Genomic DNA, 19,809 nt, shown 5'->3' with positions numbered 1-19,809 from the left:
TTGCCAATCATGGGTTGGCTTTTACCGACACCAAAACATTTTTTTTCTCCTAAAAAGAAAAAAAAGTAAGAAATTTGATAACCCTACTTCCCAGGCTTAAGCCTCAGTAAGAATAAAACCCATCACACGCGAGTTATATATCGTTTATCCCATGCTAAGTACCACAGGAACCCAGTTATGCCTCCCAGCAACAAGACAAGTCACACGGGAGAGGTCAACAGGAACTGGACAGGTAATGAGAACACAAGAGGGTGGAAAGGTAAGAGGTGGGAGTATACAGACATACAGTGGGGAGAAGCCAAGGCAGTAAAGAGACAAAATTCTCTGTGCAGAGACTCGTGCTTTAGCAGCAGTACCTTTAGCACAGGGTATGCTCCATCCTGGGGTGCAAATGCACCTCACATAACCACCTCACTTGACCACCTGCTAGGTCAAGTTGGGCCCTAACAACAGGAAATAACAAAACCACCATGGCAAGGGTTATCAAGTGACAGGATGGGGTGGCTTTGTCAAAAAACATCCTCCCAGACGGATTCCAAATTGTCCCAGAGGATGTAAAAAGTTGTTCATGAAATTAAACAGAAAGTGGGCAAGGGCACAGGATTTGAAAAGAATGCGTACAGAAAATAAACTAACCAGCACATACTGAGCTAGTCACCCTGTAGGACAGCAAGCTGACACAAAAGCAGCTGTTCCAATTATGTAGACTGACTCACTGAAGAAACTGAGTGTCATATGCTGCATCTGCGAGGTTAAAGCTCGCACACCATGTTCTCTGAGTGTTTGTTGACAAAAAGATCTCAGGGGTCCTATCTCTAACCTAAATGCTTACTAAAAATTAAAAAAAAAAAAAAAAAAAACAAGAAAAAACCCAACATGTTCTTTGCAAGCACATTTGTCAGCGGGGCCCCGTGTTTCCATAAACCAGTTTGAGGCCTTAGAGGCCTTACAAAAGCCTCTGACAGGAGCTGTAACAGCCCCTCTGGGCAGTCCCACATCTGCAAACAAAGGAGTCCGTGCCCCCAACCCTACCCCGACCAGCTTCCTCAAGGTCACTTGGGAAGGTAAATGAAATGCTTGTGTCTGGGCACTGGGAGAATACCATTAATAGTCCAAGTTACCTCAGAATCCCCCAAATCCCCCAAATCCTTCCTTCTGGGCCCTTGGGAAGGGCCAAACAGAAAAACCAGCACATCCCCTTGGCCCTGATGCTACAGCCTCACTAATCAGAGGCAGAAACATATCTTTTAGTCTTTTTTCTGAAAACCAAGGATCAGTCGGGTAAGCCAGCTGCCTCACGGTGAGGTAGTCCTAATATCCACCACCCACACCAGATGACAATTCTCCACCGCCCCCCCCCCCCCCCGCAAGAGCCTGAATGCTTGCTAAGGACCATAATGCCAACTGTGTACCTCCCCATACTGTATTCAGAAGGGTCCTCTGACAACGCTATGGCCTCCTCATTGCTAGAATCATCCCAACAGTAGTGAATAACCACTTGCTTTTAACATCCACTCAGTCCCTAATAGGAATGAATTGTGGCACAAACTAAAACCATGCCAAATTAAGTATTTGGCGGGGGGGGGGGGGGGGGGGGGGGGGGGAGTTACCAGTTTAGCTAAAAGTTAGGCATTTTTGTTTGAAATAAAAAATTGACTAAAATGGCAAGCTTAAGATACAAACCCTTGTTTTACATTTCTATTTGACACCTTTAAGACCCAATTTAGAGCATTCATTTAACGTGGGGAGTAAAGAGAAAATTCTAATAAATGCCCAATGCTAAGGTGCCTTATGCTGTGTTGCACATAATTATAAATTCAGGCTCTCGTCCCAGGCAGCAAATCTGTTCAACACTGAACCTAGTATCAACATGTTCAGTTATTCAAAATGAGTAATGCCTGCCCTTTAAGAATTGGACATTTAAGGAAGCACTGACCTTGTAACGCAACTCTCATTTCAGAAATGGTCACTGCGGTGAGCAGGCTTCGTCGATTTAAAATTTCCTTATATAGGTTATTTCCTCTTGCACAAACCCAAGGGAGCACAGAAACTTTAATAAACTGAACATCCTTCCCTACACGTAAGACCATAACGCTGAGCTTAAAAGAACGCTAACCAAAAGAGCAGACTGCATAAGAAACTGATCACAACTATGTTGCTAAGACAGCAAGAAAAAGGAGAAACATAACTGAACGCTTATGAGCCTGAATGCAAAGAAAAACAGTTGCAAGATAATGAGAAAAAAACAATTCAGACACAGGTTTAAATAATTCAGATCGTGCTGTGCTTTCTGTATGTACTAGGTTCCAATTATAAATTATCAGTGCTATCTCTAAAATACAACTTCCATATGTAAAGATGAGGAGTCTTCAGATTTAAGGAGGCACCTCACGAGGGAAAGGAAACAATATACACTCAGTTGCCAACAAAAATTATCAGTAAACAAATCATCCCTGCGCTCACAAAAGCCTTCTTCGTGAGCAAAAATCTTCAAAAGCACTCACAGCAGGTTTGCAGGAGGTTGACGACTGGAATTAACTGTGTTGCTGCCGGGCACCCGGTTAACTGGAAGATGGAGGTTGTTAGAAACTCGCAATATTCTCTATTAGCTGTTGGTGCACCTGGCATAACAGCCACCTTCTTTCATATGATTTTTTTCTTATACTTTTCTTTTTCTTCAAATCTTCATGTCCGCAAGCAAGCAGATTGGGGAGGGGGGAGGGGGGAGGGGGGAGAGGTGCAGAGGCACCTGGGTGGCTCAGTTGGTTAAGCATCTGACTCTTGGTTTTGGCTCAGGTTATGATCTCATGGTTAGTGAGTTTAAGCCCCACAGCAGGCTCCGTGCTGACAGCTAGGGATTCTCTCTCTGCCCCACTCCCCACTCATGCGCTCGCTCGCTCTCTCTCTCTCTCAAAAATAAATAAATAAACTTAAAAAAAAAAAAAGAAGTGACTTTGTGTCTATGTCATAGGGTTACTCAGGATTAAATGGGTATCCTGTATAAAGCGCCTGGCACAGGGCTTGGCCAAATGAAGCCCATGAAAAAGTAATAAAAGCTACTACCGTTTCAAAGCTGATGGTGTCCTTGACATTTCAGGCAATAACGTGTATAAATCAATTGTTAACCAAGATGAAAATTTAGAAACAGATTATTAGTAACTCCAGAAAAGGAAAAAAAATAATCTTATATTGTGTTCTTCAACTGAGACATTTGCTAATGTTCCTATGCCTCTGGCTTAGAGTACACCAATCTCATCACCCCTGCCTCTCCCACCTCCTGAAACAGAAGGTTACTGACTAACATCCTGGGTTCCTGGAAGAGGCTTTTGTAGCAACGATGCAACTGAAAAGCACAAGAACAAAACGTTCCTTCGCCCAATGGCATTTGCCTCCTTTTGAGATACTAGCACGGAGTGAGAATTACAGATTTGATCCACAGAAGGCTTTATTTAAAAATATGAGGAAGGCACAGTACCTCTAATCGTTGTATACGTCCCTTGAAAAACATGAAGAGGGAAGAATTTGGATAAGCAGCTTCTTTTTTGAGAAGAATTTCCTTCGCTTCATCCAGGCCTGCTTTGTTATCACTGCCATCCAAGGCAAAAAATGGGCGGACCACAGTATGATACCAGAGCAGAGCTAATCTAAAGGAAGAGGGAGAGAAAGATTGAGCAAGGCTTTTCTTACAGCGTTTCTACTTTGTCAAAACTCAGTATGTGCTCTTCTAATACACACTCCTTCCAAAAGTCTTTGAATAAGTAAATCAGAGTATTTTCCCCCATTTTAATCTTACCAACATTTGGAAAACTAACTTTGGCGCAGCTTATACATCAGCATATGCCCATCAGGTGAGAGGAGAATAATAGGATAAAAGCATTTAGCTCTGCTGAGGCTTCCAGATGGCTCTCTGAAGGTATGGACTGAGATAAAGCTCTGATTTCTACACTTCACTCATCAGCACAGAAATTAGAAAGACGAACTGGTTACCATGAATTTACTGTCCCCTCATAATAAAGGTATTACTTTTTTGCAAAAGAAAAATGTAGTTTTCTCCTGTGTTCACAAAGTTAGAGTGTAAGCCTCAGAATCCAAATTTAAATATGGGAACCACAGACACAAATTTTACTAAAATGTATTAAAGTGAGAGAACCAGAAAAAGGGCTCTTCTCTGGCCTTTGAGAAGGCTCAATTTGAAGAATAATCATTTGAAATTCCCTTATTTCATACTCCTCCTTTCAAGAAAAATAACACGTTAAATAAACTAACTAAAACAGATTCGTTTAGGATCTTTAGTGAACAGACAAAAATGTTTCACTAACACATCAAATATTTTTATGTAAATGTGTGCTTCTAGCATGTTTATAAAATCAGTTCTCTTCTGGAGATCAGACGAATTTACATTACTAATTCACTTCTTTCCAGAAAATATTAAGATATAAATAGACAAATTATCACAAGTTACAAAACTATTACATCAAATTAATAAAATACCACAGTTTATGTAATTTAATGACTTTGGGGAGGAACAAATATATTTTTGAAATGAAAATTTAATGATATTTTTAATAGCTACCAACTGATTAAGACTGAATATCCAAATTCCTCAATATCAATAGTAGAAACAGAGCTCGGTCTCTGTGATATTAACATTTTTTGAAAAATGTCAAAGGGCATCTAGTGTAAAATTACTCAAATTGCAAATGGTGAATATTTACCAGACTGAAAAAAAAAAACACATTGTTTTTTAACTGATGGAGGAATGGGTGAATCCTCGCTCTGGATAGTTTTATCAGCTTCTCTCCACACTCTCCTGTTTCAGTAACTGTCATTTCAGTTTCGACTAACAGGACTCAGGTTAACAGGACTCGATTTAGTTGACTAGCACAAAATATCCAAGCCACATGAGAGAGACCAGTAGACCAACCAGAATCATCAAAGAAAATGACCCAATATCAGGATTCTCTAGGTAATAATAAAAATTTCAGAATCACAGGAAAGTTATCAAATTCGTATTCCTTAAAAATTCAAAAACCAGGGTCATGAATCTCAGTGACTCTGGTCAAGGTCACAGAAACTGCTTATAAAATCATCTGCGGTTGAAAAATGTGGTTGCTTTACCTGTTTAAAATACAGGATTCATGAGAGTCAAGAACAGTGTCCTCTCTCTAGAAAGTCAGCTTATAAACACCACCAAAGACACAGTTCTCGGCATTGCGTTAAAAGGCATAAGGCGTGGCATCGTGTCAACCAACCAATTTACCTGAAGTTTCCTTTAAAGGCTTTGATTGTAGTTTACTTACTTTCAACACTATATTATCTACCAAAGCATTGCAATACAGCTACTCACGTAGCTAAAGGGGCCTTCATGTCCTTACTTTCGCTTGCATACATCAGTGAAGAAAGCCCTTGCAGGCGGTCTCCAGGAAAACCCAGCAGGTTGATGATTTTGAGCAGGTTGGGGGGCACCATGGATATGCAAAGGTGAAAAAGGCCATATCCAAAGCTAACAGCACCTTTCAGTCTGTTTAGAGACTCCTCAGACACCCCTTCAGCCACAATGTGATTATCATTTGCAGCATCAGAAGTCAAGGGCTCTTCAGTTAGCTTCTTCTGATACAGCTCCTGGAGGGCATTGATGTCCAGATAGCATTTATTGTAAATCTTCCAGGCTTTCCTAAGGATCCACCCACCTTTTATATAGGCTATAGAGAAGGGGAGAAAAGCATTAAAAGAAGTAAATAAGCATTCAAAATAATTTTCCTTTATTAATAAAGGAGATTGAAGAAGGACCTGAAATTCAAGCAAAAATTTAAAAAACAATAAAAATGATCATCTCTCATTGCACCTTGTTCTCTTCACAGGGCTTCAATTCCTTATTTGTCTGATTTCCCTTACTACACTGGATGACCACTTAGCAAGAACCATGTATTTTTTTTGTTCACCGTCCTATCAGGCCCCTCTCTCACACACGACCTGGGACGTGGTATATTATGCACACTGAATGAAAGAATAAATGCATTAACGCCAGCATGCAAGCATCACTTGAATCTGACTTTTGTTCTGTATGTTCTGTGAAACATGAATCTCCACGTGTTTCTGAACTACCATGCACTTTGCTGATAAACCTCTCTTATAACGCCTACATTTGTCTACCCTGTGCTTCTTTCCTCCTAAAGAGCAAGTTTTAAGTTGAATTCACTGCTAAAAGTACACCAAGCATGGCAACTCGCCAAAACTAAAACAAGCAAACAAAAAGGATTAATTTATACTTACTGGGTGAACAAACGGCCAGTTCATTAACGTGTAAGTCATCAGTGTTCAATGCAGAAATGCAAAGAATCCCCCATTCATCTCTACCTAATGCCTGCTGTGTGGGCCTTAACCACTCACTCCTCACTAGGAGGGCATTATTTGGTCTAGGACTAAGACGCTCCACCCACTGCCCAGCCTAGATCTAGACCAATCCAGTGAAGGAAGGTGGCAAAAAAGAAGCTACTTCATAGAGGAGGTGAAAAGATGTTATTTTTAAAGGCATTTTCATTATTTCTTGTTGGGCCAATTTTTAACATACTTCTCACAGTCGCTACCCAGTTCCATGCCCAGCTGACCCTCTCAGACAAGCCCACAGGTCCTGCCTCACCCTCTCCTTCTGTGAACATTTACACCTTCTGATGAGGAAAGGAAGGAGCAGTCGACTTCTCGGTGCTTATCTGAGTGTATCATCACCATATTTGGGGGGAAAGGTCTTCTGTAAGGAGTTTTCTCCAGAAAAGAGTTTAATCACTCAGCACTGTTACCAATATGGCACTGATAATCTGACCCCAATGCACAAATGGAAGACAACATGAACTGCCCCAGGCTTTCAGGCCCTTTAGAATAGCAGAAAAAGAAGTTTGTCAACATTATTTTTAAATTACAAAAAATACGGAACATAAAAGCTGATTTACAAAGTCTAATCCCTGCATTGAAAGTGATCGAAGAACATATGGTACATACAGAAAAGAGTTACGGGAGCAGGCCTACTGCTATCCTTTGAGAGGCCTGTTTACAAGACTGGCCTTTGGCTAGGGTCTATGAAATTGACTTGGGAGAGTTCCCAGCATTCCTAGAACTGGTAAGAGTGGCTCACTGTGCCTACCCTGCTTATACAAAGAGTATGTTTCATGCTGAACACCTGCTTTCCCCTGGGAGTCTGGAATTTGGCTATGTGCAAGGCAGATTGTATCTATACATGGTCAGCCCCCAACAAAAACTCTGGGTGCTGTGTCTCTAACAAGCTTCCCAGCTGATAACAAAACTCATTGCCCAGAGATTTGAGCATGCAACTCCACTGGGAGAAAATTTTGGTCACTTTAGCCCAATTTTTCCTGGATTCCATCCCATCCATCTTTTCCCTTTGCTCTTTTGCTTTGTATCCTTTGCTGTAACAAATCATAGCCATGAGCATGATCACATACTGAGTCCTGGCAAATCACTGCACCTGATGGTCTGAAGGACCCCCAATTCATGTAATCAAGCTGATATTTAATCAAACTAGTATTTTACTTAAATGTATCAAGTTTCTGATAAATGATGACCATATCTCCTAAGGGATCACAATTGAAAACACAACCATAGGACAAGTTCCAAGTTCTGGATTTGTTAATGTCTTGTAGACTAAGTCCACTGAAAAGAATATCGTTAAGATAGGATGAACAAGCAAAACAAAAGGTTTTTTTTTTTTTTAAAGAGAACGATTTTTATAACTTTATAAAAGTAATACATGTTTGAAATAACTTTCATTTAGTTCAAATGAACAAAAACATTTACTGAGCAAATATTACATTTCAGGCACAGTTCTAGGACAACCAAAGAGAAAGAAGATACAGATGGCACCTTTAAGAGGAGGCACACTGACTTTTCTGTGAATGGAAGTACTGTAGGAAAACAAAAGGTCTGAGAAGACCCTTAAACTTCTAGGGTAACACACCCACAAACAATATGACACTCAGTTATGATCCAAAATGCCAAAGGTTGAACAGAAAAATGGGAAAAGAAGGAAACATATATTCTTAAGAACACAAAAGCCAATTGGGATAGAATAAATATTGGCTACAGATTTAAAATATGAAAAAAGAGGGGCACCTGAGGGGCTCAGTCAGTTGAGCATACGGCTTTGGCTCTCAGTTCATGATCTCACGGTTTGTGAGACTGAGCCCTGTATCAGGCTCGCTGCTGTCAGCACAGAGCCCACTTGGGATCCTCTAGTTCCCTCTCTCTGCCCCTTCTCTGCTTGTGCTCTCTCAAAATATAAACATTTTAAAAAATGAAAAAAAGAAAACTTGCAAAACCCTAAAAATATTAACTAGCTATTAAGTTCCCATTACATGCCTAAGACTGTGCTTGGCAACGGAAGGATACAAAAGAACCATAAGCCATAATCTCAGCTCTCCAACTGTCCATTATAAAACTGAAAAATAAATGGAAAAAAAAAATAAGTGTGTAACATTAAGACTATCTCTCTACATATATGTTTGTATATACACTCCACTGGGCTATACATAGAAAAATGAAAACAAATAATGTTGAGTTGATGGGTGAATTATTCTTTTTTATTTCCTTTTTGTCACTAAAGTTTTCTATGCAGCAAATATATAAACGAGTTAGTGCGGAATAAGTATTGCGGGATTCCAGCAGAAAACTTTACTGCCTCCTACCTCTGGGCCTAACTGGAAATTTTATGGACCAAGTTTCATTCCATTTTATCCTGTATTTCCAGGCTGCTGGAGCTTCGTTCAGGAAGCACAGCTTCCATCCAGAGAACGCCAGCATTCCAGGAAACAGCTACCGGAGTGTGAATATGACAGAGCAGGTGGACAGGCTGTTCAGAGGCAGAGTGAAACGGGGGACACAGGGAGGGTGTGCTCAGCTTGGCGGGGCGGGGTCCCCTGACGTCCAGCTGAGGAATGGTCACCTGCACCAGGAGAAGCAGGCAATTTCTAAGATTGGGGTTGAGGGGACTACCAGTGTTAGGAAACACATTGTGGCAATCCAGATCTCAGGTGAAGAATCATAGCAAAGGAGGGGTAGCAATGGAAACAAATGGCAAAACCCATCAATGCCAACTGCACAGACTCAGTTAAAAACTGACAAGGGTAAAAACCCTATTTTTATAAAACAATAATGTAATTCCACAGGTCTTTAATCTCTTACCTAAGAGAGGAGTTTAGGTGCCAATGTTTAAAAGCACATGTTAAAATCTGTAGTAACAAGTTTAAAGCTTCTAATTTGAGCCAAGTAAATAGAACCCAAAGTTTTTACTAAGTCAAAGGCTATAATTTGTGCAAAACAAAGTTCATATGCACACAGAAAGATACGGTTTTTGCTACTTTCTAAGCTCAATGTGGCAGGGAAACAGGTTCCCCAGGACTCTCACCCTACTTCCCTGTCCCAAATGCTGTGACCAAAACGTCTGAGCACAGCCTGATGCCGTCAACCACAGAACAAAGGCTGACTGAGGATCAGGCAGAGCCGGCCCTGTGTTCCATGCAGCTCCTGCAGGAAGCACTCTCAGTTGCCTTGATGGTGTAGCAAGGCAGCTCATGAGCACACGTTTTCCCAGCAGGCAGAGAAACAGTATTCACGAGCCCTACACCCTACACAGCCTTCCATATGGCTCCTTGAAAGGTCAAATATAAATCATTCAGCCATCGCTATCTATGCTTTTGACGGAAGGCAAAGAGAGCAAGAAAACCACAGACCATTTGCCCTCCCCCTTGAAGGCCAGCCTCAATCAGCTGGGAGATGCAGGGGAGAGAAGAAACTCTGTTCCCGTTAATGGAAAGCCTTAACTCTATCCAGGTGTGTGGGGGGGGGGTGCGAGAAATGGGAGTCCTTCCCAGGAAAGGGCTAGAGTCTTCTGGAGAGTGAAAATACGAAGTTATACTAATTGATGTTGGGTTAAGTTTTACAGATTTTTCAGCAGGAGACTGTATCCGGTGGGATCTCCTACCATAGCATTCTGTTTGTTCACTTGCCCCAGATGAGGCTGGTCAACCCTATAATGAAAGGTCACTTCAGGCTGACCCTTTTTTGTGACCCACATAACACACTTTGGAAGAACAACGGTTTTGTTTTCACTTCTAAAGGACACACTTTTCCAATCTCAACTCTTCTTGGGACTCCATATCCTGCACCTCTTTCCTGAATGGCATCACCCCTCCTCCATCCCTTCCTTTAATTCACATTATTATACACCCACCATTTGCTAGGCAACAGTGCCACGTCAGGTGCCAAGGACAGAGAGAAGAAAACAAACTTCCATTGATCTTCCAAGGAAGAGTTTCTGAGCTGTTCACACCCTGTTCACCCAATCTGTGACTAACTTACATGTCTAGCAAGTAAAGTATCATCCTGAATGAATTATAACCTCCTCTTTCTCCCCTACTAAACCATCCAGCTCCCTCAGGGCAAGAGCTACTTCCTACTCATCTCTAGAGCCCCAGCACTTACCACCCCACAGTGTGGAATGCATAGTAGGTACTCATAGTTGGTAAGGGGGAGGTGGAAGACAGCGGGTAGACATAGTTGCTGCTCTCAAGGAGATTACAGTCAAATACGTGGGCAGGCATGTAAATAAAAATTTGTACCGCCATATGATGAACACTGACTATGCACGGGATACATGTGGAACAACAAAGGGCAGATGATGGAGTCTGTGAGGAAGGAAAACATGAAGGAGGCTGACCTGGAACGTACCTGGATAGGCAAGAGAAAAAGAAAGGGGCTGCAAGCATCTGAACGGAGGGTGGTATACAGGAAGGCAAGAGGCAGCAAAAGGCATTGAGGGAAGCACACGAAGCCCTGCTTAGCGGCACGCGGTGCTGGGAAGGCAAGGAGGCTGGGAAGGCAAGGAGGCTGGGAAGGCAAGGAGGCTGGGAAGGCAAGGAGGCTGGGAAGGCAAGGAGGCTGGGAAGGCAAGGAGGCTGGGAAGGCAAGGAGGCTGGGAAGGCAAGGAGGCTGGGAAGGCAAGGAGGCTGGGAAGGCAAGGAGGCTGGGAAGGCAAGGAGGCTGGGAAGGCAAGGAGGCTGGGAAGGCAAGGAGGCTGGGAAGGACGTAGGTTTATAAGTGCCTCCTGAAGAAGCAATTTGGGTTTTACTTCATAGGTGATGCAGAATGGCTGAGTGTTTAAAGCACAGGTGTAACAAATTTTAGACGGATGGCTACAATGGCAGCACAGAGAACGTGGCCTGGAGAAGCATGCCAGTTAACAGCAGACTGTCACATGACTCCAGGAGCTAGCACCTCAGGGTGTAAGAGTGAGGGAGCATAGACATAGAGGAGAGGGCCTTAAGAAACCCAAATTTCTGTGCCTCTCGAGGCACAAGTCACCAAACTAAGGTGATGGCAAAATGGTGAGAAGACTAGGAATTCAGGCATGAAACAAGCAACCACTGGCTCAGGCCCTGGCCCTGTTGTCACTAAAAAGCTGTGTCAACTGTTCAACCTTCTCCAAATCATCAGCCTCCACCACCTCACCTGTGAAGTAAAGGCAGAACCCTCATTTGAGGAAAATTTATTGGGCATATGATATGCCAAGAATACAACAATGAGTATGACATAGGACCTACCCTCAAGTCCAAAAGGAAGTAAACGAAACAAGATGGCAAATACCATATTTTAAATATAGCTTCTTTTTGTTATGAAAGTAGTTAACATACGCATATGGGGTGAGGGGAAGCGAGCAAGCAAGCAGCCCTGGATAAGAGTTAATGAAAAAGATATTTAAAAAATAGTATATAAAATGAAGAGAGATGATGGGGCAGTTCATTATAAAGAAGTTCAAATGAGAGAAGGCACAAGAGCTCTTTTTAAAAAATTTTTTTTAAAGTTTTTTTTTTAATTTATTTTGAGAGAGACAGAGATGGTGAGAGGAGGGGAGGGGCAGAGAGAGAAGAAAGAACCCACAAGATCTTGACCTGAGGTGAAAACAAGCGTCAGACGCTTAACTAAGCCACCCAGGCACTCCAAGAGTTCTTTTAAAAGTATGAAGCATTTAAAAATTCACAAATTCAAAAAAAGTTAAAAAAAGAAAAAGAATAGGGGCACCTGGGTGGCTCAGTCGGTTAAGCATCCAACTTCGGCTCAGGTCACGATCTCGCGGTCGTTGAGTTCGAGCCCCATGTCGGGCTCTGTGCTGACAGCTCAGAGCCTGGAGCCTGCTTCAGATTCTGTGTCTCCCTCTCTCTCTGACCCTCCCCTGTTCATACTCTGTCTCTGTCTCAAAAATAAATAATCATTAAAAAAAAAAATTAAAAATGTTTTCTAAGAAATGTATTCCAACAAAGTAGGTTTTTTGTAGTTTAATAACCCAGTGTGTTTCAGGAAAGGCTAAGGAAGAGCATTTTTGGTTGTTTGCTTGACAAATACTAAGATATTCATAAAGCAAAAGACCACTATACACATTTATGTCTATCAATTTTATTTCAATATCAGCATCTGTTCAATAAATTATATGGAAAAACCAAGAGCACTGTTAAAAATCTATGATAAATAGGATTAAATATTAATTGATTAAAACCAACTTATCAGGAGAATGGGTAAAGGCTAAGAAGGTAATTTGTGAAAGAAATAGTTTATTAATAAAATATAGGGGTGCCTGGGTGGTTCAGTCAGTTGCACGTCTGACTCCAGCTCAGGTCATGAGCTCATGGTTCATGGGTTCAAGCCCCACATCAGGCTCTGTGCTGACCGCTTGCTCAGAGCCTGGAGGCTGCTTCAGATGCTGTGTCTCCTTCTATCTCTGCCCCTCCCCCACTCACACTCTCACTCTCTCAAAAATAAATGTAAAAAGAAATTTTTTTAATAAAAAAATAAAATATAAGAATAGGTTTAACCTAATAAAAAAGGCAAAGCAGAGAACACCTGAATGTCCAAAAGGAATGGGTTAAATAAATCATGGCACATTCATATGAAAAACTGTTATTATTTAATATAATATTTTGAAACTGAGTTACAGGGAAAATACGTAAAGTACAATATAATAAGGAAAAGTAGGATATAAAGCACTATAGATTTCATTTTGTAAAAGAGATATAAAACATAGAACATTAACAGTAAAGTGTGATTTCTCCCAGTGGTAAGGTATGTAGTGACTTGCTTTCTTCTTTCCCCTTCTGTACTCTCTGAATTTTCTATAACATGTTTAGTAATTATTTTGTTTATTTTTGAGAGAGAGAAAGAGACAGCATGCACGCATGAATGGGGAGGGGCAGAGAGAGGGAGAGGGAGAATCCCAAGCAGGCTCTGAACTGCCAGCACAGAGCCTGACACGGGGCTCAAACCCACGAACTGTGAGATCAAGACCTGAGCTGAGATCAAGAGTTGGGACACTTAACCGACTGAGCCACCCAGGTACCCCTAGTAATTTTTAACCAGAATGATAATTGTAGAAGCAAACAGCACTACTTGGTGATTCTAAGTTTCAAGAGGGCAGGAAGCATAGCTTGTGCTACTCATGTAACAGTGCTCAGCACATCATACATGCTCAGTAATTACTTACTGACTAGACCAATGAATGAGCAAATGAGGATAGATACACTTACTTTTAAAATTATATATATTTATATTTATTATTTATATATATTACATATATATTACTTATATATATTATATATATATATATATATATATATATATATATTTACATATACTTTCAGACTCAAAGAGTTGTAAGAACATAAAGAATTCCCAGATGCCCCCTACCCTGACTCCTTAAACACTGTACTACATTTGATTTCTCCTTCTCTCTCAAAAGATAGTTTCTCAATGGCTAATGGCTAAAATAAGCTCCCTTAAGTAGTCCTTGAGTGTCAGAAAAAAAGAGTACAAGATCACAGAAAATGCCAGAGCTCCTATCTTGACCCAAGAAGTTGGACCATTCTGCTGCTCTTAATATATACATTAATGTAGAGCTTCAGAGAGGGGAGTGTATATTGATGTCTCAGAGGTATTTCACATGAGCTTTGAGCCCTCAAACATACAAGTATTACGCAAGTCCTGAGAGGAAGATTAGAGAGAAAAACAGAGGATAGTTGAGCCAAAGCAAAAGGCCAAAGTACAGGCATAGAACATATTTTAAAAGAAGGATAAATTCTAGTAAGTCCAAATTTTGGAGATCGAAATAAAAGTTAAATTCCACTTCTGACTTGAGCCAAATGGAAACAAAGCATTCTCAAGGATGAGATGGAGGGAGGGAGGGAGAGGGAGAGGGAGGGAGAGGGAGAGGGAGGGAGAGGGAGAGGGGGGGGAGAGGGGGGGAGAGGGGGGGAGAGGGGGAGGGGGGGAGAGAAGGAAGAGAAGGGAGAGAAAGACTGATTCTGGCAGTCTAGAAAGAACAGTGTATGTTATAACTTATCAGCAACAGACCCTTCTTCATTTAAGGTTTGGAAGGAAATACTTTTCTGATTGTGAGTTTTAGTTAATTTTCTTTTCGAATTTTCATTTTTTTTCCAAGTAAATCCTATCTACCAAAGAAGCAAATTTCTCCTGGAAGTATTACACCAATAACCACATAAACAAAAGAATTGGTATCTGTGTTAGACACAGTCTTACAGAAGCTGTTAAAGACTTGTTTTGAGTCTATAGCGCTCAAGATATCAAAGCTACAGAATCCTGGAAAACTGTTTTGGACAAACTAAGAAATTAGTTTATATTCCTTGGACATATTTGGTACATATTCAGGCCTTCAATAACAATTTCCTAAAAAATGTAATTTAAACCAGGTATATTTCACTTTAAAGGTTATTACAATTTGATTCTCACAAAGTATGATCTATCAATCAAACTGGCACTGGTAATTTCTCCATGACAGAATGATCTTGAGACAAGAGGATGAAACATTGACTTCAAGTCTAAAACTACACCTCTAAACACACATTAAGTACTTGTGGTTTCAATTTCCTAAGTAAAAATCAGTATCAAGCCCCAAAGAAGCGCCACGGATTTTCAAGGCCTATAAAAAATAATAATAAAGGGCGAGGCATTACTGATTGTGTCCATTGAATTTTGAAAGCCATTAAAAATAATGCTTCAGCATACCTGACAATTCTTGTTTTACAAATGAGAGCACAGCCAGGTAAACCTGACAGTCAGCTATGATTATCTGCCTCTGAAGCCGATCAACCATGGAGGGGGCGGATTTTCGGACATCGACCTGTTTGGTGGAAAGAAAGGACACGCTGATAAATCACACACAGACAAAAAGACTCCAAACAGCTATTACTTGACTGTGCAAAATAATTTCACACAGGAACGATGAAACATGGAGCTGAAAGCCAAGACCAGATTTATACTATATTCCCATGAAATCTAGCTCTGTTAACAATATGATGATAAAGAACACTATAACTCATAACTCAAAGGGGCCCCTGGGTGGCTCAGTCAGTTAAACATCCCACTTCAGCTCAGGTCATGATCTCATAGTCTGTGAGTTCAAGCCCCGCGTCAGGCTCTGTGCTGACAGCTTGGAGCCTGGAGCCTGCTTTGGATTCTGTGTCTCCGTCTCTATCTGTCCCTCCCGTGCTTGCACTCTGCCTTTCTGTCTCTCAAAAATAAATAAACATTAAAAATTAAGAAAAAAACCATTTAAAAGAACATTATAACTCAAAGACAAACATCCTAAGGGATTAACAATGAAGCTCCTGGGAAACCATGAAGAAAACACAGAAGTTGAGTTTGACCTTTTTTTTTTTAAACAACTGAAGTTCTTACATATCCAAAATAAAAACCACCAAAGGTAGAAAACGTTCCCCAAAATAGCTAACCCCAAAAGCCACTATGCAGCCATCTACCTTCATTCATGTAGGAGAAACATTAGGATTCATTCCTTATGGATTACATTTTAGTTAAGGAGAAAATGGCTTTGAATGAACCACAAACTGAACTCAAAATGCAAGCCATACCTCTAAGGTGACTACCCCAATAAAAGAAGCAAAAAGTAAAACCAAAAACCCCACTTGTTATAAAATGTTGGTCCTTATTGTGAAGAATGTTTCTAAGTGAAGAAAAATCACCCTGAAATAGAATAATGCATTCTTAATACAAAGTGAACTTGAACAAGATAAGCTAAATTAGCTTTCGTAGGCTGTATCAGTGATAAAAGAAATGATGGGATCTTCGCAAATACGACAATAGCATAACTAGTAGACAAAAAAAGAATGAACTGTTTCCCTTTTTTCTAGATTAGCATAATCTATTATGGTCACTATAGTTGCAGATGTAGTCCCAGAACTCATTACTTTGCCTAGGCAAATGTCAGTCTATTTACGCTTCTGTTTCTTTGTAGTAACTTCTACTGTGTAGGGTTGTTAGAAGAGCTAATGAGGCACTACACGTGAAAATGCTTTTTAAATTGCAAAAATCCTTTACAAATGTTAATTACTAACATAGGTGTTAGGCATGGCATTAGATACAGAGGACAGACATGTAAATAAGCTTATAGTCTAATGAGGGAACACTGCCTTCGTTACCATGTAATGTAGCAAGTGCTCTGAAGGATAAAGTACAGGGTGCCATGGGCACAAGTAGGAAACCTACTCAACAGGGCTTCAGGGCTCAGGCAAGAGTCCTTGGAGAACACGATCTAGGAAGAACTCAAGACAGAATAGGAACCAGGTCAAAAGGGAGGAGGATGTTTTAGGCAGAGGAAAAGTGCTCCATCAGCCACTGTAAGGAGTTTGGACCTTATGAATGGCAATAGTGAGTGGGGGGAGCGGGAGGCAGGGGGCAGGGACACTGAAGATGAAGCCAGCAACATGTTATTTGCATTTCAGAGACTATATTCTGAAGAACCAATTCAAGAACAGTGAGAGTTACCGTAGGCAAATGGGGATGGTGACTGACCTAAAGAAATGGCAGGAGTGGGGAGAGAAGTGGATGAACTCAGGAGGTATTTTAGAAAGAGGCAACAGGACTCAGTCATTTATTACATGCAGGATTTGGAGAAAGAGCAATCAAGGAAACCTCTGGCCCTTCCACAGCATCAGGAGACTTTACTCTTGGCCCATCAGTGGCTTCATCATAGTGGACACCATCATCAAGGGCAGAGGTAAAGCAACCTGGATACGAAGGAGCCAAAGAAAAGACGGGTGGCTTTTGGGGACCATAACCAAAAGACTGGTTTGTCAACTCAACATGTAACACATAGCAGACCCCTGGGCACTCCAGAAATATCAGGGTAGGAGGATGCCTCTCCAAAGACTAGACTTTGGCACTGAAGGTGAAAACAAAATCAGGAGAAGTGAATTGCAGTGCTATTGTGACTTTATTTGTAACCAAAGGCTGGTAAGGCCTGAGAAAATTAGGTAAATAGTTGAATAACTCAATTATGCCCAAATGCAACATATTTGAATTACACATATGAAAGCCTCATTACATAAGCTCTTACCACAAGGCCCATTACAGAAAAAGAGAATCCTAAAATAGCAAAAGAATTAATGTACTTAATGGTTCTAATGACTGATGGGGTTATGCGGGATTCTCTTGTTTTAAAAAATACATTTTACATAATCAAAAGCCGTAAGAAACATGTAGTGCATTCAGTGAAATCCTAAATATCAAAAACCAAGTAAATGAGCACTGTCCTAAGTAAGCAGCACCCAGTTCATAACCTAAAGACATAGTACTTACATTCTTCTTAATTTTATTCTTGATGGTTTCAATTACTCCAGCCTCTTCACTTTCACACAGCTTTTCTGTAGTTTTTAAGTCATCACATGCCAACTGCATTTTTTCTTCTTCAAATGTCATCATGGCATTCTTCCAAGAAAGAAATAAGGAAGAAGTGAATGAACCAGGAAATGTCTGAAAATTTAGGCAATTTATTACAACAAAATCCCAAACGAGGAAAAAAAAAAAACAAATTATTTGTTGCAAGTAAAGGAATCAGAATGTTACAGCATACCCTAATCATTTCCAAGAACTATAATCTCAATATGAAATAATATACCTCTACTACAGCTACATGAAAAAGTATATGGTAATAAATATTCTTGCAATTACTGTTCTACAACCTTTTATGTTGTTATTGAACACAGTAACAAAAGCCCTGTATAAGTTCTGATTAGTCTACTTCAGTCAGTTTTTATACCAATGTCTCACTGAAAAGTCCATTCTACCCACACATGGACCCCTGGGCTCCATCACATACTGCACAAAAGCCTACTGAAACATCAGGTAGCAGGTGCTCCTTGAAAAACATCAGTCTTTTCAGGGATGGCAATTCCAAGGGGTTCCCTTATTTGGAAATCATTTTACATTGTCCACAGTGAAAAACTCCACTGACAGCCTGTTTCCAGGCACCTGATCTGGTAGATTTTTCCAGACATTTGACTGGGTAGGGGCAATCCCCTTCTCTGCTGAAAACCTGCAACTTTCACCAGTGAGAGTAAGGTTTCTGAGGATATGGATGGGCTCTAGGGGCAGACATGACACCTGATTCTTGGAAGGACCTAATGAACTCACAGTTGGCTCTCCATTCTCTATCCATTCATCAAGCCCTCCCCTTGGAATGGAACCCTATCCATTCTAGGCCTCCTTGGTAGGACTCTAATATACTCTCCCCTTGTAGCCAAACCAGACAACAGCCATCTTTGGTCAAGTCCCCCCACCACACTTTCTTTCCAAGCAGACCCAGCTCTGCCATAGCCTCCCTTTCCACCTTCCTGCCCCACCCTTTGGCTGGGTCTCCCTCACTGCCTCTGCAGTTAAGTGGGTATTCATGTAGTGCTTCCCACAGAGTACCATTTTCCTTAAAGTTGGAGGCTATGTTTTTCTAAAAACAGCAAGCCTTAAAAACTTTTGTCATATTCCCCAGCAGTAAGAGGAAATAAATAGCTTGAATGAAAACCTATGTCACCAGAAGCTGGTCTGGCGTCTGCCGTTGGGCACTGACAGCCTGTGTAGGACACATAAATTTGCAGATATCTTTCTAGATTTGAAATCTAAATGCTTTCTTTATTTTACTTGATCTCTACACATGATATTGATTACACACACACACACACACACTTGCTATTATACCATTCTAAGATAGCTATTTTTAATTTTGTGTTGCAAAGTGGTTTGTGGGATGTTATACGTATTTCTGGAAAAAAGCATCCAATTTTCTACATGGCTGAATTTTCTTTAAAAACCCAACTGCAACCTATTCCCTTCAATTCCTAAATACTAATATTTAAAAATGTAATAGTAACTAACAAATTTCAGCTATGCTAATTTAACTTGCCTTCCAGTCCACATTTAGTTTTTTTTGGAAAGGTCTTTCCAATTATATATATAAAAAAAATTTTTTTTTTGATTGAGAAAAACAGAATACTCTGGAAGGTATAAGCATTTTATTTTTAAAATTAAGGAAGAGTATATCTCACAGGTTTTGGTTAATAGGCAAAACTTGATTCCACTTTTAAATGCTAAAAGATCTCTACCTATACAGCTAGTCACTCTAAGACATACTTTATATACTTGTTTCCTTCACACCAACACCTCTCCCCATATCAACTTACCAAAAAACTGACGAAGCTGGCTCCAAAACTCATCAATGGGCTATGATTTCTGTTAAGGAAACAAAATGACGTTTAATGTATACTTTCATAAACATTTAATATATTGGATCACTATATATTTCTAATAATTGGAGACACTGTAAGGTCTCAAAGCTGATTAAATTACCCTAAGAAAGAAGTTCGAGGCAAGAAAGTTCAGTCTACCTGACAGAATACAATCTGCCCTTGATTTTTCAAAGCAAGGCACATAAGTCAAATTATAAGAGAC

At 40.5% G+C, this 19,809-nt stretch overlaps 1 protein-coding gene across 1 annotated transcript in view; it reads right to left on the bottom strand.

Annotated features, from left to right (window-relative positions):
* The window catches only part of TTC39C (tetratricopeptide repeat domain 39C), a 106,249-nt gene that overhangs the window by 38,912 nt on the left and 47,528 nt on the right, over nucleotides 1-19,809 (bottom strand). Inside the window, exons 2-6 of the mRNA XM_045456893.1 lie at nucleotides 19,542-19,590; nucleotides 17,668-17,796; nucleotides 15,079-15,193; nucleotides 5,348-5,702; nucleotides 3,476-3,644 (exon numbers count right to left, since the gene is read on the bottom strand). Of these exons, the coding sequence (XP_045312849.1) occupies nucleotides 3,476-3,644; nucleotides 5,348-5,702; nucleotides 15,079-15,193; nucleotides 17,668-17,796; nucleotides 19,542-19,590 (817 nt within the window). The remainder of the gene's footprint in view (nucleotides 1-3,475; nucleotides 3,645-5,347; nucleotides 5,703-15,078; nucleotides 15,194-17,667; nucleotides 17,797-19,541; nucleotides 19,591-19,809) is intronic.

This window comes from Leopardus geoffroyi, chromosome D3, assembly GCF_018350155.1.
Source record: "Leopardus geoffroyi isolate Oge1 chromosome D3, O.geoffroyi_Oge1_pat1.0, whole genome shotgun sequence".
Taxonomy (NCBI): domain Eukaryota; kingdom Metazoa; phylum Chordata; class Mammalia; order Carnivora; family Felidae; genus Leopardus; species Leopardus geoffroyi.
Note: the sequence above shows the minus strand (reverse complement) of the source record. Positions and strands in the feature narration are given on the sequence as shown.